The sequence below is a fragment of the Scyliorhinus canicula genome, chromosome 11, assembly GCF_902713615.1.
Source record: "Scyliorhinus canicula chromosome 11, sScyCan1.1, whole genome shotgun sequence".
NCBI classification, from domain to species: Eukaryota; Metazoa; Chordata; class Chondrichthyes; order Carcharhiniformes; family Scyliorhinidae; genus Scyliorhinus; species Scyliorhinus canicula.
The window spans coordinates 124,151,012-124,175,021 of NC_052156.1; the positions used below are offsets into that span (position 1 = coordinate 124,151,012).

At 45.9% G+C, this 24,010-nt stretch overlaps 1 protein-coding gene across 2 annotated transcripts in view; it reads left to right on the forward strand.

Moving 5' to 3' along the window:
* ccdc87 (coiled-coil domain containing 87) overlaps window positions 1-12,306 on the forward strand; it is a 174,548-nt gene extending 162,242 nt beyond the window's left edge. For both annotated transcript variants that reach the window (XM_038811295.1, XM_038811294.1), the window contains exons 19-20: window positions 4,172-4,314; window positions 11,024-12,306. In XM_038811295.1, the coding sequence (XP_038667223.1) occupies window positions 4,172-4,314; window positions 11,024-11,179 (299 nt within the window). In that variant the 3' untranslated portion in view covers window positions 11,180-12,306. The remainder of the gene's footprint in view (window positions 1-4,171; window positions 4,315-11,023) is intronic.
* The last annotated feature ends 11,704 nt before the right edge of the window (window positions 12,307-24,010 follow it).

Here is a 24,010-nt window from a genome sequence, read left to right on the forward strand (position 1 = left end):
CATCCACTGCCTCTGGCTCTGAAAGTTACTGCTGTTCTGAACTTCTATGTCAGTAGCTCGTTTCAGGGCTGCACGGGTGACATCTCCTAGTCAGCTGCGCACAAGTGCATAAGGGAGATCACAGATGCGCTATTTGTGAAAGCCCACATGTACATCAAATTGGACGGAACCAGGTGAGCCAGGGCCTGGACTTCACCCACATAGCAGGGATGTCCCAGGTGCAGGGTGTCATCGACTGCATCCACCTGGTTCTGCCCTCCTCAAGGAGGCATGGACTGCCATTTTTGACCGACCAGTGATTCCACTCAATGTCCAGATCATCCAAGACCACGCAATGCGTATCATGCAGGTGTGTGCCCATTTCCTAGCCAGCATCCATGACAGTTGCATCTTGGGGCGCTCGGGCTGCGGTGGGGGGTTGGGTGTCTGCTGTGGGGGTGGGATGCGGTGTCTGTGCCCCAAGCCAGTTTCTCCTCCTAGTTTGTGAATCTGGAGGCGATCAGAGCATCCATGTGTATAATAATGCAAATAGTTATAGATTAATGTATATAGTTATGTATATGACCACCAACCAGCAGGTGGTGCTAGAGACCCACCATGTGATTCTAGAGATCCGGCTATTGGTAGTAAGTCGTACTAGGTGACAGTTGCATTAGAAGTAGCTCCGGGCTCTTCTTTGGCACCGGTATGATGGTGTTCCTCTTGAAGCAGGTAAGAATCTTGGAGTGGAGTAGGGAGAGATTGACGATGTCTGCAAACTAACGCCACTTGGTCTGCGCAGGATCTGAGTGCATGACTAGGGACTCCGTCAGGACCCGTTGTTTTCCGAGTGTTCACTTTCAAGGAGGCCGACCTGACTTTGTCGGTGTGACGGTGGGTATGGGTGTGTCCGAGGTTGCTGGGGCAGTTGACAATGGGTTGTTGGTTTCCTGCTCGAACTGAATATAGAATGCATTGACTTCATCAGGGAAGGGTGTGTTGCTGCCGAAGATTCCACTCGGCTTTCCTTTGTTGCTCGTTATGTTTTTAAGCCTTGCCACACCTGATGAGAGCCTGTGACATTAGTCTGTGACTTGAGGTTAGTCTGATATTGTCTCTTTGCATTCCTGATGGGTTTACGAAGGTCGTACCTGGATTTCATGTATAGGTCAGGAACGCCTGTCTTGAGTGCCTCAGACCTGGCCTTCAGTAGGGAGTGAATCTCCCGATTAAACCAGGGTTTCCGGTTGGCGAATGTACGGACTACCTTCTTTTGGTACATAATCTTCTATACACTTGCTGATGAAGTTGTAATGGTGGTGACATACTCATCTAGGTTAGCCACTGAGTTCTTGAATATTGACCAGCCCATTGACTCCAAGCAGTCGCGTGGCAGCTCTTCTGTTGCCTCAGACCAGCATTGCACGACCTTCTTAACCAGTTAAGTTACTGCTTGTATGCCGTGAGAAGGAGCACCCTCGTTTGGTCCGATTTTCCGAAGTGCGGTCGGGGAATTAATCGGTAAGCACCCTTGATGTTTCTGTAGCAGTGTTCAGGGATGTTGGCGCCCCTGGTGGGACAAGAGATTTGTTGGTGGAATTTTGGCAGTACACTCTTGAGATTGGCCTGGAGGAAGTCCCTGGTCATGGTGAACAAGGCCTCCAGGTATTCTGTTTCATTCTTATTTATAGCGGTGTATAATTCATCAAGCGCCTTCTTAACTTCCAGCTGAGATGGGATGTGCTGTTTTGACGGCAGAAGTGCATTCCCATGGGCGGCACTTCACAGTCAGGTATTCAAAGTCCGGGGAGCAGTTGTTCGCCAGGGTTGCCATGTCTGAGCACTAGGAGGAGTTGAGGAGGAGGCAAACCCCTCCACCCTTCGCTTTGCCTGATGACGCTGTGCGGTCCATCCGGTGTATTGAGAAGCTGTTTGGTTGTATGATGCAGTCCGGTGAAGCAGGGGTAAGCTATGTCTCTGTGACGCAGAGCACACAGCAGTCTCTTACTTCCCACTGAGAGGTAAGTCTAGTGTTAAGCTTGTCCAGCTTGTTTTCGATCGCTTGGGCGCTTGCCTGAAGTATGCTGGGGAGAGGAGACTTGAAACCGCGTTGTCCCCTGCAGACCTGCCGCATTTCCCTCGCTTCCTCAGTTGGTGGCTGCTTCTGGATAGTACCGGGATCTGACGGGAGAAGTCTGACCTTTGTGAAAGGTACAGGCATCCAGCAACAGGGATGTCAGAAAGCAGGGTGAGGGACAAGTTGAAGTATCTTGACAAATATAAAACCAGGAAGCTGACATCTCTGATAATCTTAAGATTTTCAGATATAAGTTTTCAAATAGCAAACTATATGATAACAATTAGATTAAGATAGAAATTAAACAGCATAAAAAAAGTTCTCAAATTTATGTTTTAAAAATATGTAAAATTTATTTTATCTCCCATCAAGAAATTTGAAATTGCAGAAATATGGGGTGAGATTCTCTGGCCACCCGGACATGAATGTTGGCGGCGGGACGTGGCCCACCATTGGCTGCCGGCGGATCCTTCTGGTCCCGCCGCTGTCCATGGGATTCCCATTGAATCTGCCCCAGGAAATCCGTGGTGAGGGAATGTCAGAGGATACAGCAGGATTTAGATTGTTCGGAGACTTAGGCGGAGAGATGGCAGATGGAGTTTAAATGAGACAAATGTGAAGTAATGCATTTTGGAAGGTCTAATTCAGGTAGGGAATATACAGTGAATGGTAGAACCCTCAAGAATATTGACAGTCAGAGAGATTGAGGTGTACAGGTTCACAGGTCACTGAAAGGGGCAACACAGGTGGAGAAGGTAGTCAAGAAAGCTTACGGCATGCTTGCCTTCATTGGGTGGGGCACTGAGTATAAAAATTGGCAAATCATGTTGCAGCTGTATAGAACCTTAGTTAGGCCACACTTGGAGTATAGTGTTCAATTCTGGACGCCATACTACCAGAAGGATGTGGAGGCTTTAGAGAGAATGCAGAAGAGATTTATCAGGATGTTGCCTGGTATGGAGGGCATTAGCTGTGAGGAGAGGTTGAATAAACTTGGTTTGTTCTCACTGGAACGAAGGAGGTTGAGGGGCGACCTGATAAGAGGTCTACAAAATTATGAGGGGCATAGACAGAGTGGATAGTCAGAGACTTTTTCCCAGGATAGAGGGGTCAATTACTAGTGGGCATAGGTTTAAGGTGCGAGGGGCAAGGTTTAGAGGAGATGTACAAGGCAAGTTTTTTTACACAGAGGGTAGTGGGTGCCTGGAACTCGCTGCAGGAGGAAGTGGTGGAAGCTGGGTCGATAGTGATGTTTAAGGGGCATCTTGACAAACACATGAATAGGATGAGAATAGAGGGATACAGACTCTGGGATTGTAGAAGATTTTAGTTTAGACGGGCAGCATGGTCGGCGCAGGCTTGGAGGGCCGAAGGGCCTGTTCCTGTGCTGTACTTTTCTTTATTCTTTGAGGGTGTGCTGTTGGCGGGACTGGAAGCTCCCACCAGCATCAACATGTTAGTTTTTCCAGGCTACATAGATTGTTCAGCAGTAAACATAGCACGCTGTTAAAAATCCACTTCCACTGTGTTCAGCAAGGTGTAGCTTTTCAAGGTTTTTTATAGTGAGACTAATAGCATAGAAATGGAAGTTTGCATTAAATCAGTGATTTCTTAGTGATTGCACCTTCAGATGATGTAATAATTCCAGGAGGAAAAGGGTAAAAGACAAAGTAAGTTTATTCTCCAACAAAAATAAGGCCGCAGCTGCAACGTACAAAACAAATGTTCCAGCCCGGGACTACCGGGAACTGCTGGGCCAGGTCTGGGATTTAACATCTAAGGCGCCGCTGCCTCTGCCTGCTCAACACAGGAACTCATATTCTACGAATCGCACGGAGAGAACAATCAATGAACCCCCCGTGGTCTTTGTGAGGGTTATAACAGGTAATCTCAACATTGTATCTCGTGGAGGGGCTTAGAAACTCTTGACAGAATTTTGGGTTTCCACATCACTGCACGTGTGCAGACCCAGAATTTGCTGTCAGTTTCTGTGGAGTAATCAATGTAAACTGTCATTATGCAATATTGAATCGCACCTGTCTTGGAAAAAGCTGATTGAATTCTATTCTCGAGATTGGTGATAATATTGAACTATTTGTGTTTTCTGTGTTACAGGTTACTGGGGTACTTCAATTGCAAGATTAAAGGAGTCTACAAAGAGGGATAAGTTTTATTCTGATATGTCAAAAATTGAAAGTCAATTGGCACCAATTTTAAAGAAAATCAAAAGCGCTTATGAGGATGTGGTTACCTTCAAGGTAGAAATAGGTGTTTGTGATTACAATAAAATCTTTGTTTTTCGGTGTAAGAATAGATGTTTTTTGTGCCCAGGGGCGGGATTCTCTTGAGCCCGTGCCGGGTCGGAGAATTGCCGGGGGCACGGGAAATTCCCGCCACCCTGCTCCAACGCCGGGATGCGATACTCTGGCAACCGGAGAATCGGCTCCAATCACGCCTGCGCGGTCGCCGCGGCGCCGGTTGGGGGCCTCTGAAATAGGCTCCCACGGCAATTCTCTGTGGGCGTCCGGCCGAACTCCACCCGAGTCCTGCCGGCGTGGTACAATCTGGAGGAGCCTACTTTCTTCCGCGCGGCCCGCTGTAAGGTTCCGCTGCGCCGGCGCGGAGACGGCAACTCAGCACATGTGCCGGCGGGGAGACGACTGTCGCGCGCATGTGCGGACCTAAGCCGGCCGTGCCGGGCCGCCTTTCGGCGCCGGAGCAGAGCGCACTACTCCGGTTCCGTGCTGGACCCCTGAAAACGGATGAATTACTGGGCCAGGAGGCCAGTTTGACGCCGGCATACACCACTCCGGTGTTTACGCTGGCGTCAACACTTGGCCGGGATTTCGGAGAATCCTGGGACTTCAATGTTTGCACTGGGCATAAACTGTAAATAAGAAATTCAGTCAGTATTATTTGGCATCTTTACATCTTTATTTCAATTAAATATATTGTTTAAACTGTAAATACGCTTTTGCATAGTAAATTTGTTTGTTTGAGAACTTGGCACATCAATTCAAGACCCTTCTACTTACGACTTGTTCTTAGGCATTCTGATTAATAGTTAGATTAAGCTAGTTTATTCTGGAGATGTAAAGGTTTTCACTTTGTTTTCCATCAAGTTTGTAGCTATTTCTCGAACACAGTGTACTGTGGTGATCTTTGTGGGGGGGCTTCCAGGATGGAAAGCGTAGTGATCACAAAGATACACAAAGCTATTTTGAAGAACTAAACTAATTTTATTAATACAACTAAATTTGAGTTCAATACTTATTCTGAAGACCAAACATACATGTAAGAATTAAACTATTCTCACTGACACTATCTCTATCTACTAACTATAACAATTATATCTTAACTAACTCTGAAATATACTATAAATCTGATTGTTGTCAGCTCCAGATCTAGTCTTCTCCCTGAGCCCAAGAGCCAATGAAATTTATAGTACTGTCCCTTAGCACCCTCTTGTGGCTAGGCTTAACATAATATTAATTCTTCACATGCTATACATTTGTATAATGTCACATCCCCTTTCTTTGATTAAAAAATGTTCCTTTTTTTATACAAGGTTGAATGGCTCTACATTTTCATGTTTACAGTATTATACAGCATGTCAACAATGATAGAACCAATGTTGGATTTACAGATTTAATCTATTTGGATGTTTCCTATATCTTGTAGACCTTCTTACTGTTATGACATTGTTATCTGAATTGTCTGGTACATGTCACAATATCGGTTTGGAAAGTTGTTTTTTTAGGAAATATGAGTTGTTGACTCGTGGCTAATTCTGTGAATGTAGCAGGTTGTTTAAGTTTCAAGAGATCTCGTTTCTACAAAAAATCTTTCCAGATTCTGTTATGATCACGTGATCTGGGTGTGAGTTCATTGAATACTTTTGCAATGTCCATCTATCCACCTTCAGGATTACGAATGCGGACAACATCACCTTCTCTTGAGCGTAGATAGTGGTTTGGAATTTTTGTCATAATACTTATTTTGCTTATTCTTCAATTGCTGCATTTTTTGATGCACCACTTGTTCATCTCTGTTTGGAACAATTATAGTAGGTAGCGTCGTACATATTTTACGTCCCATCGAGAGTAGTGCTGGAGAGAGCCCCGATGACAATGGTGTAGCCCTGTATGCTAACAGTGCTAAATCAAAGTCCTTATTGTCCTCCATTGCTTTCTTGAGAAGCTGCTTCACAATTCTTACCCCTTTTTCAGCTTTCCCGTTTGCCTGCGGGTATAATGGACTAGAAGTTACATGTATGAAGTTATAGTCATTGGCAAATTTTAACCACTCCAGGCTTCTAAAACACGGTCCATTGTCTGACAACAGTAACTGGGATGCCATATCTGGCAAATATATATTTTGTTGCCCTGAAAACTGAATGCGTTGTTGAGTTGGATAATTTGATAACCTCCGGAAAATTTGAGTAATAGTCAGTGATTATCAAATAATCACAGCCTTGAAAGTAAAATATGTCCATGGTGACTTTTGTCCATGATTGAGTAACTAGTTTACTTTCCACTGTTATGGGCCAGGGTTTAGAGAACACCAAAGTATATCATGGAGTTCACCTGACCTACAACTGTTTATAGATTTTGGTTATGTGGAGCACAAGGGCCTACAGGTACCAGATGTTGTGCAACAGAGGCCTTAAGCACTTTAAATCAAAAACAAAGTTTAATCTACAAATTCAGCTAACATTTTATAAACACCCACAATAAGCATTTTTATCAACTACAAATATACATCCCCCCCCCCCCCACACAGCTGCAGTTCTCTCGAAGAATATACCCCTCAATAACTTCCTTTTACTGTTTTTACCCACGTAACAACAGCCATAAACATGAACACCCTTTTCCCACAAAACAGTAAGTTTGAATTCTTTACCGAAAACACTTATCACTTTTAAAGTTGTGGATAGTGCGGAAGGATGTTGCAGGTTACAGAGCGACATAGATAAGCTGCAGAGCTGGGCTGAGAAGTGGCAAATGAAGTTTAATGCAGAAAAGTGTGCAGTGATTCATTTTGGAAGGAGTAACAGGAATATGAGTACTGGGCTAATGGTTATCTAGTTATCTGGACACCTTTTTTGTTTTTTTTTGGAAATATTTTTTATTGAGTTTTCATATTTTATATCCAACAAATTACAAATTATTAGAAAAAAACACACAAAAATTAACATGTATATTTACAGGTAAGCATCTTCATAATAACAACTGTGGCCACCCCCTTTAACCGGCATACATATTTTACATTGCCCAATATGGCCGAGGCACATGTTTATAGGCATTTATTTACAATTTGGTTTTGGGCCTTAGCTTGCCATCAGACTGTCGCATCCTTTTTTTTTGGAATAATTTTTATTCAAGTTTTCAACAACAAATTTTATCACAACAGAGAAAAACAGTAACCCCTCCCCTCCAATACAAAAACAATAAATTAACAAGAAAAAGAAATAAGCATAAAACCATGAAAACAAACCCCCATAACGAACCCGTAGCCCCCCCCCCCCCCGGCTACCTTCCCCCGATTCCCTTTCTCTAGGATACTTGCGTCCAGTAGGTCTTCCAGTAGTGTCTGTCGTGGCGGTTGTGGCTACGTCCTTTTCTCCTTTCGTAAGAAGTTTTTGAGCTGCAGGTACCGTAGCTCGTTCCCCCTGGCTAGCCAAAATTTCTCTGTCAGTTCGTCCAGTGTTGCGATCCTGCCGTCCGTGTATAGGTCCCTGACTGTCAGTGTCCCTCCGTCCTGCCTCCACCTTTTGAAGGTGGCGTCAGTCAGTGCTGGTGTGAACCTATGGTTGTTGCAGATGGGAGCCTTGTCCGACATTTTGGTCAGGCCAAATTGCTGCCGCAGTTGGTTCCAGGATTGGAGGGTGGCTGTCACCATTGGGCTGCTGGAGTGTTTTATGGGTGGGGATGGGAGTGCTGCCGTGACGAGGGCCCGGAGGGAGGTCCCCATGCAGGAGGCCTCCTCCGCACGCACCCACTCGGCCTCTGGCTCCTGGATCCATCCCCTTACTCGCTCGGCTGTTGCCGCCCAGTGGTAGAATTGTAGGTTTGGGAGGGCTAGCCCCCCCCTGGATTTTGTTTTTTGTAGGACCTTCTTTGGAATCCTAGCATTTTTACACCCCCATACGAACGCCATGATTAGTTTGTCCAGCGCTTTGAAAAAGGCCTTGGGGATGTAGATCGGAATGGATCTAAACAGGAAGAGAAACCTGGGCAGTACGTTCATTTTGATGGTCTGGACTCTCCCCGCGAGGAAGAGTGTTCCATCTTTGCAGGTCCTTTTTTACTTCCTCCGTCAGACTGGTGAGGTTCCATTTGTGGATCCGTTTCGAGTCATGGGCTATTTGGATCCCCAGTAGCGGAATTTGTGTCGGGCTTGTTTGAACGGCAGCCCCTATAGTGCTGCCCCCCCCCCCCCCTCTCCCTCGCGGGTGTACTGGGAAGATCCCGCTGTTGCTCATGTTGAGTTTGTAGCCCGAGAAGGCTCCAAACTCTTTCAGGAGCGCAATTATTCCGTCCATGCTGCTCTGTGGGTCCGAGATGTAGAGGAGCAGGTCATCTGCATAGAGTGAGATTCTGTGCTCTCTGCCTCCCCTTCGGATCCCCCTCCACTTTTTTGCTGCCCTGAGCGTGATTTCTAGCGCTTCGATTGCTAGTGCGAACGGCAGCGGGGACAGTGGGCATCCTTGTCTGGTGCCCCTGTGCAGCTGGAAGTATTGGGAGTTGGTATTGTTGGTCCGTACACTTGCCATGGGAGCGTTGTATAGGAGCTTTACCCAAGCGGTGAACCCTGTTCCCAGCCCGAACCGCTCCAGTACCTCTATGAGGTACTTCCATTCGACTCTGTCGAAGGCCTTTTCTGCGTCCAGGGAGACAATCACCTCTTGTGTTCTCTCCCCGGAGGGGGTCATTATCACGTTCAGCAGGTGCCTGATGTTCAAGGTAAGCTGTCTACCTTTGACGAAGCCCGTCTGGTCCTCTGTGACCACCTCAGGTACACAGTCTTCTAGCCTTTTGGCTAGGATTTTGGCCAGTATTTTGGCGTCTGCGTTCAGCAGAGAGATGGGTCTGTATGACCCACATTCCGTTGGGTCTTTGTCTTTCTTAGGTATCAGCGAGATTGAGGCCTGTGCTAACGTGGATGGCAGTGTGCCCCTAGCTAGCGAGTCTGTGAACATCTCCTGCAGGTGCGGGGCCAGCGCTGTCGCAAATTTATCTGGACACTTTTTAACATATAGGGAGAGAAAGGCCAAAATAACCATTCTTTGTCTGAATGCAGCTCTCAATTGTCTAAAACGAAAATAATACAGTCACAAACAGCTCCCAGCTCAAAACGAAAGTAAAAGCCACAACCTCAGCCCAGTTCCACCCACACAATGACATCACTGAAGCTATTTGATAAACATATATTTCTTAAAGGGACATTCCCATGAGACCACCAAGGTTTGCTTGCATTGTGCTGGTTGGTCCATTTGGCATTCCAACAGTGTTAAATGTAGTTGTCTATATCCTTGTTGTTTCCCGGCCAACACACCGATACGGACTCCAGAAGTGTCAAAGATTTTAGTTTAGACAGACAGCATGGTCAGCGTAGGCTTGGAGGGCCGAAGGGGCTGTTCCTGTTCTGTACTTTTATTTGTTCTTTGTTTGTGTTGTATCTTGTAGAGTTTCTGCCTTGATTATTTGTAGTTTAGCATCTGTGACGGGTAGCATTGCTGTGATAAAGTTGACTTGCACTTCAATACTGAGTACTATGTCAACAACCTTTTTATCCTCGTGCATTGTGGCTTTGGATAACGTATCTGCAAGTACTGAATCTTTTCCTGGTGTATAAGTTAATTCAAAGTTATATCAACGCAGCTTCAGCATCATGTGTTGAAGTCTCGGCGACGTGTCATTGAAGTCTTTCTTGGTTATATTTACTAGCGGACGGTGATCTGTCTCAACAAAAACGTGTGGCAGTCCATAGACATAGTTTGCATTTGACTAACAGCTTCGAATTTTGATCAGGTTGCACTCCATCTTTTGAGATGACATCTCCCCAAAATTTTAGTTCTGAATGGCAAATTGGCATTTTTCTTTGGTTAGTTTGAGTCCATAGCCCATATGATGACATCGTCCACATACACACGTATGCCTGGAATGCCTTTGATGATTGTTTCCATGGCACGGGTGAAATATTTCAGAAGCTTAAATGATGCTGAAGGGCATTAAAACAATATCGACAATAAGGAGTGTTGAGAGTGCAGGGTCGTTTACTCTTCTCATTCATAGTTGCCAAAATCCTTTAGACACGTCGAATGTCCATTTCGCGGTTTTTTCTTACCCACACCTGCACAAACTGGCTACCTGCTGCAGCGTGATTTGTTTTAAGCTGTGCCACAGAGGCAATAGCGCCACCAATGTTAATGAAATTCGAGCCTTTTTCACGGGATCTGAATTCAGCATATTAATTGGTGGCTTGCTCACTTGATTTACAAAGGTTGATGGCTTCTTCTAAAGTTAAGTTTGGTTTTCTTAGTAAACGTTCCCGCATTTGCCCTTCAAATAGGCTAGACAATTTGGTCACGCAGGATTGATTCAGTATTTGAGGAAAAATTGCAGGATTGCAATCGGAGCCTCAAGTCAGTTAGAAAAGTCAAAAGAGTCCCCTTTTAGCTGCACCCTTTTTTAAAACATGTATCTTTCATACACCTCATGGACCTGTTTTTTGCCATGAGTCAAATTTTCCATTACTTTCTCATACTTATTTTGCTTCATTTTCTGAGAAATCAAATGAGTTGGAGCCCAAGAGCCAATGCAATTTATAGTACTGTCCCTTAGCTCCCTCTAGTGGCTAGGCTTAACATAACATTAACTCTTCACATGCTATACATTTGTATGATGTTACATACCTGTCTGCTGTTTGCCTTGAAATGATGTTTTCACAAACTTTTGATTACAGGGCCGGCCATATATAGAGAAAATGCAGCGGGACAAGGTGGAGATGCTCTACTGGCTGCAGCAAGAGCGGCGGAAATGTATTCTTCAGAGAGTCTCAGCCAACAGACCCCCTAAACATCATCCCCTTCATTTCAGTTCCTGTTCCTTAGCAGATTAGTGAAGGATTTATTTATTTTGGAAGTGATCCATCCACCTCACCACCCCGTCGTCGTCCCCCCGTCCCCCTCCCCATTGTCGTTCTGCTCCACTGCAAATATGTATCATGGAGGACGTTTCAGGAAAATAACGCAGAAATGACAGTCTTCCCCCATACCGTTAGACTTATTTTCCACTTCTGACTGATTCTTGATGAGATGCATTTTTTTAAAGAGTGGAATTTTTAGATTTTGTAATGAAGATTTATCCTTTAGTTTTTTTTCAATTGCCTTTTATTGGACTCTTGATTTCCCCATCTCTTTCTTTTAAAGTGTTTTTTTTAACTAACCCCCTTGTTAAACGACTATGATGCAGGTCCTCATAAGCTTTGTTAAATGGAATATATATTTTCTTCATTCTGTACAATAGCCCAAAGTATATTTAATTTTCAAAAGTGGTTTTATTTTTAAAGTATGGCTTTCCTAGTTAATATTGCCAAGATCCTTTTCCCATGGATCTAGCTACCTTTTACAAATTCTCTATCATCACAGCTAAGTCAAGTATTTATATTTTTTGGAGCCTATGTTTTTGCTTAATTGTATAGCTGGATGTTATTGTAACATCGCCCCTGTGTCTTGTAATGTTGCATTTTTGAGAAGACTCTGGCTCCACCACCAATGTTGGATGATTTTGTTATACTGAGTGAGCGTGCAGTTAAACTGCAAACATAGCTGCTTATTTCTCAGTTCCATGTCTGGGATTCAAGTTTGCAACCTAGGTTTTTAGAAGTCAGCATCATGTTTTGCTTCTGTATGACTTGCATCTACTACCCCTGTTGACAGAAACTTTGGAGAAATGATCATAGTCTGAAGATTGTAATCCTGTTTCTGCTCCTGTGTGTATCATTCATTTCTGTTTCAATCATATTACCGCTTCATGTACATGTCTCCTACAGCAGCCAAATGTGAACAGAAAATCTTTATGGACCCATACAGTATAATATCATCTGGCACACCGTGAAAAGTCTATGTATAAAGTTTGTGACGTCTGTCACAGATAAAATTCAATTTAGCCAATTACGTGGACAAAAACAAACTGTTGTAAATATCTTGAAAAATATCCAATTAAATTTGACATTTTTGTATGGCAGCTCAGCTTTCAGATGTCAGTGTATTTGCACAATGTGTACTACATATAGATTGTCAAATTTTTGCAGTTTTTTTTATACGAGTGGCAAGGATTGAATTGTTTTCTAAACATTATTCAAGGAAAGATTATCATTTTGGGAGTCTATTCAGAGCATCGATGAGAATGGTGATGACACAATTCAGATGACACGTCCTGATTTAATACCCAAATGAACTGAAGCCAAGTGATGTTAGAAACCATCTCGTCCTGTTTCAGGTTCTCAATAGCTACAACATAAATCCAGTCCAGTTAAATCCAGCATTTCACAAAAAATAAATTTAGAGTACCCAATTCTTTTTTTCCAATTAAGGGACAATTTAGCGTGGCCAATCCACCTAGTCTTCACATTTTCGGGTTGTGGGGTGAGACAAATGTGAACACGGGGAGAATGTGCAAACTCCATACGGACAGTGACTCAGGGCCAGGATCGAACCTGGGTCCTCAGTGCCGTGAGGCAGCAGTGCTAACCACTGCACTGCCCTGGAAATCCAATGTTGAACAGTACATAGGCAGGCTACGGTAGTTTCTGGTAACGTTTAGAGCATCATATGGTATATTTTTAATGCCGGAATGAAGTCGTTTCTTCCACTGCTCTCTCCATTAATGAATAGCAAGTTGTGTGCATGCCTTCCCAACCCTTTGCCACTTTAACAATTCCCGGTTTTCTGACTCTAACCATCGTGGTTAGAACTGCTGCCTCACAGTGCCAGAGACCCGGGTTCAATTCTAGCTTTGAGTCATTGTTTGTATGGAGTTTGCATGTTCTCCCCGTATCTGTGAGTGTTAAAGGGGAAGAGGAAGTGGTGAAAAGATCATAGAATCATAGGAAGTATCATAGAATCACTACATTGAAGGAGGCCATTCGGCCCATCAGTCTGCACTGACCCTCTGACAGGGCATTCTACCTATGCCCACACCCCCACCCTATCCCAGTAACCCCACCTAACCTTTTGGACATTAAGAGACAATTTAGCATGGCCAATCCACCTAACCTGCACATCTTCGGGAGGAAACCAGTGCACCCGGAGGAAACTTATGTAGATATGGGTTCCAGTGGTCCTGGTCAATATGTACATTCCCAACTAGGATGACACGGAGTTCATAAAGAGGACGATGGCAGAAATCCCCAACGTAGACACGCATCGACTAATCATGGGGCGGAGGGTACTTTAACTGTGTACAGGATGGACAGATCAAACCCCAAATCGGGGAAGATTTCAATATGGCAAAATAACTAGATGTGGAACAGATGGGGGCAGTGGACCAATGGAGATTCACATACCCAGGGGAAAAGGAGTTCTCCTCCCAATTAAACAAAGTATATACATGCAGTGATTTCTTTGTGGTGGGGAAAGTGGCGCTTCCAGGGAGAGTAAGAGCTCTGTTATTGTAATCTCCGACCACGCTCCACACTACATGGACATGAGGTTGGAGACGGGCTGTGCCCAATGGGGAGGTGGTGGCACAGTGGTATTGTCGCTGGACTAGCACTCCAGAGAGCCAAGATAATGATCTGGGGACCCGAGTATGAATCCCACCATGGCAGGTGATGGAACTTAAACTCCATTAAATATCTGGAAGTAAAAGTCCAACGATGACCATGAAACCATTGTCGATTATTGTAAAAACCCATCTGGTTCACTACTGTCCTTTAGGGAAGGAAATATGCCATCCTTATCTGGTCTGACCTACATGTGACTCCAGACCCACAGCAATGTGATTGACTCTTAAATGCCCTCGGAAATGGCCTAACAAGCCACTGTGTATTCAACTGCCATGAAAACACAAAAAAGGAATGAAACTGGACGGACCACCTGGCATCGAACCAGGCACCGGAAACGACAACGACAAACCAAGCCCGGCCGACCCTGCAAAGTCCTTCTCCTTACTAGCATCTGGGGGCTTGTGCCAAAGGTTGGACTGCAGTCTCGCAGACTAATTAAGCAGCCTGACATAATTATACTCACAGAACCATACCTTACAGAAAATGTACCAGACGTCACTTTCACCATTCTTGGGTACGTCCCTTCTCGCCAGCAGGATAGACCTAGCAGAAGTGGCGGCAGAATGGTATACAGTTGGGAGGGAGTTGCCTTGGGAGTCGTCAATATCGACTCTGGACCCTATGAAGTCTCATGTTTTCAGGTTAACCACGGGCAAGGAAACCACTTGCTGATTGCATGTACCAGCCACTATCAGCTGATGAATCTGTATTCTTCCATGTTGAACACCTCTTGGAGGAAGCACTGAGGGTGGCAAGGGGGCAGAATATGCTCTGGATGGGAGACTTCAATGCCCATCGCCAACTGTGGCTTGGTAGTATCACCACAGACCAAGCTGGCCAGGTCCTAAAAAACATAGCTGCTAGACTAGGACTGCAGCAGGTGGTGAGGGAACCAACAAGAGGGAAAAACATACTTGACCTCATCCTCACCAATCTGCCTGCTGCAGATGCATCTGTCCATGAAGGTATAGGCAGAAGTGACCACCGCAAAGTCCTTGTGGAGACAAAGTCCCATCCTCACATTGCGGACACCCACCATTGTGTTGTGTGACATTAAGACCGTGCTAAATGGGATAGACTTTGAACAGATCTGGCAACTCAAGACTGTGTCCATCAGCAACAGCAGAATTGTATTTAATCATAATCTGCGACCTCATGGCTTCACTCTACCATTACCACCAAGTCAGGAGATCAACCCTGATTCAATGAAGAGTGCAGTAGAGCATGCCAGAAGCAACACCAGACATACCGAAAAATGAGGTGCCAATCTGGTGAAGCTGCAATGCAGGACTACTTGTGTGCCAAACAGCATAAGTAGCAAGTAATAGAGCTAAGCGATTGCACAACAAATGCATCAGATCTAAGCTCTGCAGTCCTGCCACATCCAACTGTAAATGCTGGGGGACAATTAAACTATTCACTGGAGGAAGAGGCTCCATAATATCCCCATCCTCAATGATGGAGGAGCCCAGAACATATGTACAAAAGACAAGGCTAAGGCCATTCGCAACAATTTTCAGCCAGAAGTGCCAAATGGATGATCCATTTCGGTCTTTTCCGGAGGTCCCCAGCATCACAGATGCCAGTCTTCAGCCAGTACGATTCACTCCACGTGATATCAAGAAATGGCTGAAGGCACTGGATAATGCAAAGGCTATGGATCCTTTCCGACAATAGTACTGAAGACTTGTGCTCCAGAACCCGCTGCACCCCTAGCTCCCCTTCCACAAACATTCACAACTTCCACTACTGACGAACAGTGGCAATTGTGTGTACTATCTACAAGATGCACCACAATAACTCACCAAGGTACCTCGGACAGCACGTTCCAAATCCATGTCCTATACCATCTAAAAGGACAAGAGCAGCCGATACCTAGGAACCCCACCACCTGGAGGTTCCCCTCCCAGTCACCATCCAAACCTGGAAATGTATCGCCGTTCCTTCGTTGTCAATGGGGCAACATCCTGGAACTCCCTCGCTAACAGCACAATGGGTGTACCTACACCCCAAGGACTGCAGCGGTTCAAGAAGGCAACTCACCACCACCTTCTGAAAGACAACTAGGTATGGGCGATAAATGCTGGCCGAATCAACAATGCCCACATCCCATAAATTAATTTAAAAAAACGCCCCCAATGGAGGTTGGACACAGCCTCTATGCCGATAAGGCTTTTTGCAAGAAAATATCACAGGCCATAGACAGATATATTACCAATAATCAGAATAAGTCTCACCCTCCATCTTCTGGGTGGCACTGAAAGCTGTGGTCAAGAGTGAATCTTCAGCCAATACGATTCACTCCACTTGATATCAAGAAATGGCTGAAGGCACTGGATAATGCAAAGGCTATGGATCCTTTCCGACAATAGTACTGAAGACTTGTGCTCCAGAACCCGCTGCACCCCTAGCTCCCCTTCCACAAACATTCACACCTTCCACTACTGACGAACAGTGGCAGTTGTGTGTACCATCTACAAGATGGTACACAATAAAGCGCAGATACAGGCAGTAGAGGGTGTCTAGATATTAACTGGTCGACTCCATACAGGTGGACAGAAAGTACTCCGAGGCCCCGACGTTAGAGCTTTAGATGGAGAGGAAAAAGCTACAAATGGACTTAGACCTGCTCTCCACGAGGATAGCAGTGCACCAATCCCGCAAGACACGGGAGAACCTTTTATGAACACGGAGACAAAGTCAGCCGCCTGCTGGCTCACCAGCTGAGAAAGCAGGCAGCCATGAGAGAAATAGCACAGATCTGGCACAACAACGGCAGACTGGTAGCCGAGCCGAAAAAGGTCACCAATATATTCAAGGCCTTCTACTGGGAGCTGTACACCTTCGAGCACCCCCCCCCCCCCCCGGAAGGGGACTCAAGGATGAAGCAGTTCCTCGATGGACTCGTATGGGGGAGGATAGGAAATGGTGGCTGGATGCACCATTAGAACTGGGAGAAGTCATGGAGACCATTAACTCCATGCAGGTGGGGATGGCACCTGGACCAGATAGATTCCCGGTGGACTTCCAAAATTTGTGGCAGCGCTGTACCTGCACCTCAAGGAGATGTTCACAGACACGCTAGCAAGGGGCATTTCCGAGCCCTTGCTACAGCAGCACTCAACAGACGCAGTGGTAATAGCCATGCTCCACGTATGGAACCAGCTAAGGCAACACTTCAGCCTGACCGAAATGTCCACCACGGCCCCCATCTGCAACAACCACAGGTTCACGCAAGCCACAGTGGATGCCACCTTTAAACAGTGGAAAAAGGATGGGGAGAAATTGAAAGTTAGTGACTTTTACACTGACGATAGACTAGCAATGTTAGAAGAACTGATGGAGAGGTTTCAACTGCCCAAAGGGAAAGAGCTATGGCACATACAGATCAAAAACGTCCTCCATGGGGAAACAATGGTGTACCCACAGACTCTGGGACACTTACTGGTAGAGGAGCTGTGGGCCATGAGCGACTTGGAGAAGGGGAACTGTGGGGATCAGTATGGGCAACTGTTGAAGGAGACCCCCTCCCCTCTGGGCGAGACAAGGGAAAAATGGAAGGAAGAACTAAGGATAGAAGTAGGGTGAAGACTCTGGAGCGAAGCACTGAACAGGGCAAACCCCACCTCCACATGCACGAGGCTAAGCCTAATGCAATTAAAGGTGGTGCACAGAACGCACCTAACCAGAACTTGAATGAACAGGTGGAGAAAAAATTTGTGAATGGTGCCAGAGAGACCCGATCAACCACACCCACATGTTCTGGGCATGCCCCCGACTTGTCAGGTTCTGGACAGCCTTTGAGTCAATGTCCAAGATTGTGTGGGTGATGGTGGAGTCGTGCCCAAAAATGGCGATCTTCGGCGTCTCAGAACAGCTAGAACTCTTCATGAGGAGGGGGGGGGGGCGACGCCTTAGCCTTTGCCTCCCTAATCACCCGCCGTAGAATCCTGCAAGGCTGGCGATGAGCAGCACCACTCAAAGCTGTAGACTGGCTGTCGGAATCTCTCCAACTGGAGAAAATCAAATTCGCCACCAAGGGGTCGGAAGAGGGTTTCCACAAGATGTGGAAGCCATTCACTAACTTGTTCCAGGACCTGTTTGCCAATAGAGTGGGGGAGGGGGGATCCACAGATGGGCCACAAAGCACAATGGAAAGGGAAAGAGGAAAGGGGGTGGAAGGGGAAGGGGGGAGTAAGGGGAAGGGGAAGAGGGGTTTGGGGGGGGGGGGGGGGGGGGGGGGGGGGGGAGAGAACCAACAAGACAGACAGCAGAAAGTTGAAAACACAGCCACAAAGGAAGGACCCAAAAGGAGGGTCAGAGGGTTCCAGGGCAGAACAAAGGTACATTCACACCGAAAGCATCCTGTATGGATAGAAACTTGTAAATATGTTTGGTAGATTAGGGCACATTATTGTTATGTCTTGTATCTGTTATCGTATGACCGTGCTCTTCACAATGTGCTCCATACACACTGATGTAAAATAACGAAAAGCCAATTAAAGCAGTAAACAAAAATTGAACTACGCTAGTCTGGTGAGCAAAGCAAGGTTAATTCCGAATTGCAAAAGTGGGATAACTTTCCCCTGTCCTTTGTGGGTAGGATCCAGACTAATAAGATGAATACAGTATTCTCCTGTGATTTTTATTTATTTTTCAATGTGTCTCCATTTTCTTCGCTAAATTATTTTTGCTAGTGTTAATAAGTTGGTAGCCTCCTTTATATGGTTGGGTAAGACCCCAAGGATTCGTACGGCATTTCTTCAGAGGGACAGATAGTCGGGGGGGGGGGGGGGGGGGGGGCATTGCCCAATTTGCTTTTGTATTATTGGGCGGCAAATATTGACAAGGTGTTGGGCTGGTTCATATGGGGACATATGGAGGCAAGTTCATGCAGGGACTCTAGATGAGGTACGCCTGTAAAGGCCTCGCTGCCATTTTCTCCAGTGAGGTATTTTTCGAACCTGGTGGTGGTACCAACTCTAAGGATGTGGAGCAATGTAGGTAGCATTTCTATTCGTGTCCCAAGCTGACTATGATCGGGAGTGATCTGAATATGAAGACGAACCTAGGCAGCACGTTCATTTTGACCCTCTGAACCCTTCCTGCGAACGAAAGCGGGAGTGAGCCACTTTTATCCCCAGGTACCTGAACATGGTTTGGGTCACTTTAAACAGTGGTTCCTCCAGCTCCGTGCCTCCTTTTCGGGGGTTCACCGGGGAGATTTTGCTCTTTCCTGAGTTTGTCACCTGAGAAGGCACTGAATTCCCAAAAAATTCCAGTTATCTTTCCCATGCTGGCTAGGGTGTTCAACAAGTAGAGGAGCAGGTCATCCGCATTGAGCGAGACTCTATGCTCTCTGCCTTCTCTCCGAATGCTCGTCCACCACTTGGCCGATCTATGTGCGATGGCCAATGGTTCGATTGGCAGTGCGAACAGGAGCTGGGATAACGGGCACCTTTGCCTTGTTCCCCTGTGCAGCTGGTGCTGGTGGTGCTCGTTCGTACGCTCCTCGTTGGATTGCTGCGCAGAAGCTTCACCCACACAGCGAACCCTGCTCCAAACCCAAACTGTTCAAGCACCTCCATAGGATACCTCCATTTTACTCGATTGAAGGATTTCACATCATCCAGAGAGACCCCTGGTGTCCTCTCCCCAGGTGGGGTCATTATTACATTCACCAGGCATCTGATGTTCACTGCTGTTTGCCCTTGACAAACGCGGTCTGATCTTCCGCAATCACTTCTTGCAGGTAGCTCTCCCAGGCTTTCACTGGGACTTTCACATCAGTATTTAGAGAGAGATGGGTCTGAATGATCCACACTCTGTTGGGTCTTTATCCTTTTTGGGGAACAACGAGACCGAGGCCTGGACCAGCATGGGCAGTAGGGCCCCCTTTGACAGTGAGTTATTGAACATCTCCTGCAAGTGGGGGCCAGCACTGCTGCAAATGTTTTGGAAAGGTCTAGTGGAAACCCATCCAGTCCGGGCGCTTTCCCTGACTGCACGGAATTGATGCATTCCACGATTTTGCCCAGCTCTAGCGGTGCTTCCAACCCTTGTTTCCTGTCCTCCCCCACCACCGTGTATGCCCACTCTGTTGAGGAACTGTTCCATCAACAAGTCCCCCACCCGGGGTTCGGAGGTGTATAGCCCTCGGTAAAAGTTTGTAAAGGCTTTGTTAACCCTGTTTGGGTCTGCAACCATTTCTGTCCCTAACTTGCGCTATCTCTTTTGAGGCTGCTTACTTTCTTAGCCTGTATCCTTCTATACCCTGTCTGTTCATGTGTCTATCCAGATAAGTCTTAACGTATTTTCCTCAACCGTCTGTGTAAAAAACGTCCCCGCACGTCTCCACTGAACCTATCTCCCCTCAACTTGAACTTATAGTGTGCCCCCTTATAATTGTCATTTCTGCTCTGGGGAAAAAGCCTTCAACTGTTCACCTTATCTATATCCCTCATAATTTTAGAAACTTCTATTAGGTTGCCCCTCAGCCACTTTCTCTCAAGGGAGAACAATCCCAGTTTATTCAATCTCTCCTCATATAGCCAGGCAACATCCTATAAACCTTTTCTGTACTCTCCCCAAAGCCTCCACATCCTTCCAGTAGTGTGGTGACCAGAATTGGATACATGATTCTAAATGTGGCCTAACCAACTTTCTATATAACTGTAACATAATTTTCTAGCCTTCATATCCCATCCTATGAAAGCAAGCATGCCATATGCTTTCTTTACCACCATTTCCACCTGTGCTGCCACTTTTAAGGGTCTGTGGACCTGCATGCCCAGATCTGTGTGTGTGTCTATGTTCCCGATGGTTCTGCCATTTATTTTATAGCTCCTACCTGAATTGGATCTACCAAATGCATCACCTCTCATTTGTCCGGGTTAAATTCCATCTGCCATTTCTCTGCCCAATTTTGCAGCCTCCCTATATCCTGTTGTATTCTCTGACAATCTTCATCACTATCTGCAACTCCTGCAATCTTAGTATCATCCACAAACTTGCTAATCAGACCAGCTACCTTTTCTTCCAAGTCATATTACAAACAGCCGAGGTCCCAGTACTGATCCCTGCGGAACACCACTAGTTACAGACCTCCATTTGGAAAAACATCCTTCCACTGCTACCCTCTACCTTCTATGGCCAAGCCAGTTCTGAATCCATCCAGCTAGTACACCCCTCAGCCCATGTGATTTAATCTTTTGCAACAGCCTGTCATGAGGGACCTTGTCAAATATTTTACTAAAGTCCATGGAAACAACATCTACAGCCCTTCCCTCTTCCATCATTTTTGTCACCTCCTCAAAAAACTCAATTAAATTAGTGAGACATGACCTCCCTCGTACAAAACCATGCTGTCTGTCGTTAATAAGACCATTCACTTCCAAATATGCATAGATCATATCTCGGAGTATCTTTCCCAACAATTTCACTGTCACTGATATTAAGCTCACTGGTCTATAATTAGCCGGGTTATCCTTGCTACCCTTCTTAAATAACGGGACAACATTGGCTATCCTCCAATGAGGAAACAAAGATTTCTGTTAGAGGCAATTTCATCTCTTGACTCCCTCAGTAATCTGGGATAGATGCCATCTGACCGTGGGGATTTGTCTACCTTAATGCTTTTTAACACACCAAACACTTCCCCCCTCGTAATAACAACCTGTTCTAAAGTGTTCACAAAGTTAACACATCCCTCTGAGACACCACGTGTCCCTCTCCTTTGTGAATACTGTTGGAAAATACTCATTAAGGATCTCACCTACTTCCTTTGGTTCTACACATAATGTCCCTGAGTGGACCAACTCTTTCTCTAGCTACCCTCTTATTCCTAATATACGTATAAAATGCTTTGGGATTCTCCTTAATTCTGTCTGCCAAAGACATTTTGTGACCCCTTTTTGCCCTGCTTGAGCTCTTTTCTACTTTCCTTGTATTCTTCAAGTGCTTCATCGGTTTTTAGTTGCCTAGACCTCACGTGTGCATCCTTTTTCTTTTTGACTAGACTCGCAATTTCCCTGGTCATCCACTGTTTCTGAATCCTGCCTTTCCTTTTCATCGCCACATGCCTGTCCTGTACTCCCATCAACTGCTCTTTAAAATACTCCCACATGCCAAATGTGGATCAAACCGCCTCTCCCAAGCAACAGCCTCCAAATCCTGCTTAATCTGGTTGTAGATGGCCTTCCCCCAATTTAGCACCTTAACCCTAGGACAACACTTGTCCTTTTCCAGGATATCCGAAAGCTTACGGAATTGTGGTCACATGTTCCCCCACTGCAACTTTGATGACCTGGCCGGGCTCGTTCCCTCGTACTAGGTCCAGTATAGCCCCCTCTCTAGTCAGACTATCCACATATTGTTCCAAAAAACTTTCCTGGACACACTTAACAAATTCCTCATCATCCGTACCTCTGGTCCTAAGGGATTTCCAATCAATATGAGGAAAATTAAAGTCTCCCACTACAACAACCCTGTTATTTCTCTATCTATCCAGAATCTGCCTACATATCTGTTCTTTAACTTCCTGTGTACTACATGGAGGCCTGTAGTACTCCTCCATCATAGTGACTGCCCCCTTCCTCTTTCTGAGTTCTACCCACAGTGCCTCGTTACTTGATTCTTCCTCTCTACAGCTGCAATGTTCTCTCGAGCATTGCAACCCCCCACCTCTTTTACCTCTCCCCCCTCTCCCCCTCTCGCCTAAAAGACCAATATCACGGAATATTCATTAGCTGCCAGTCCTGTCCCTTTTTAACCAAGTCTCCATTACTACAACCACATCCAAATTCCGCAATTGAATCAAGGCTCTATGTTCATCTGTCTTACCTGTTATACTCCGTGCATTGAAGCAGATACACTCCAGATCTCCAGGCCCACTGAGTTCAGCCTCCCCCAACCTGCCCTTTCTCTTAGCCAGCCTGGCCCTGGTACCATGCTCATCCCCAGTCTCTACACTTGCTGGCTTACTGTTCTGATTCCTACCTTCCCTGCCACATTAGTTTAAACCCACCCGAACCATACTAGCAAACCTCGCAGCCAGGATATTTGTGCCCCTCCAGTTCATGTGTAACCCTTCCTTCTTGTACAGGACTAACTTCCCTGGAAGACATCCCAATGATCAAAAAAACTGAAGCCCTCCCTCCTGCACCAGTTCTTAAGCCACGTGTTGAGCTGCACCATATCCCTGTGAGCAATCCTGTGATTACTACCCTAGAGGACCTGCCTAACTCGCTAAATTGCCGTTGCAGGTCCTCTCTACTCTTTCTAACGATGTCATTCACGCCAATGTGGACAATAACACCTGTCTGATTTCCCTCCCGTTTTAGGATACTTTGTACCCGCTCAGAGACATCCAAACCTTGGCAACAGGGAGGCAAACTATCATCCTGGAGTCCCTTTTGCGGCCACAGAAGCGCCTATCTGTGCCCCTGACTATTGAATCCCCTACCACTATTGCTTTGCTATGCTTTGTAAACCCCCCCCCCCCCCCCACCCACCCCCCCCCCCATCTGCAGCAGGGCTAGTCGTGGTGCCTTCGCTCTGGCCACTGCTGCTGCTGTTCCCTGATGGACCTTCCCCCTCATCAGCATCCAAATCAGCATACTGGTTCGATAGGGGACAGCCATAGGGACCCCTGCGCTGTTTGCCTATCCTGTCTGGCGGTCACCCATCTCTCTTCCTGTACCTTGGGTGTGACCACATCTCTGCAGCTATTATCTATAACAATTTCAGCTAATTGTGTGCTCCTCAGTGTTTCCAGCCGCTGCTCTAACCGATCCATGCGTTCGGTGAGCTTTTGCAACTGAATGCATTTCCCACAGATGTAGTCAGTAAGTGAATATTATTAGTCCTCAGGAACACTTGAAGTGTCCATGGTGCCCCAGATTGTGCAGGAGTAGCACACGACCCCGACAATTGACATCGCTCTCACTATTTTGGTTGTTAGATTAAAAACTTAACACTAGTTAGCCCCTTAATAAAAATTTACTGCTGCTGTTTTCACAAATAGGCGCCCAAAAATGAATGTGTCTTCTGGTTACTGCAGGTTGGTATAAAATATTAAATCTACCTTACAAAATGTAGTTCAGAATCTACTCCAGTGAGCCTAGGAATGAAAGGGTTAAGGACATGAGTCACCTGATTTAT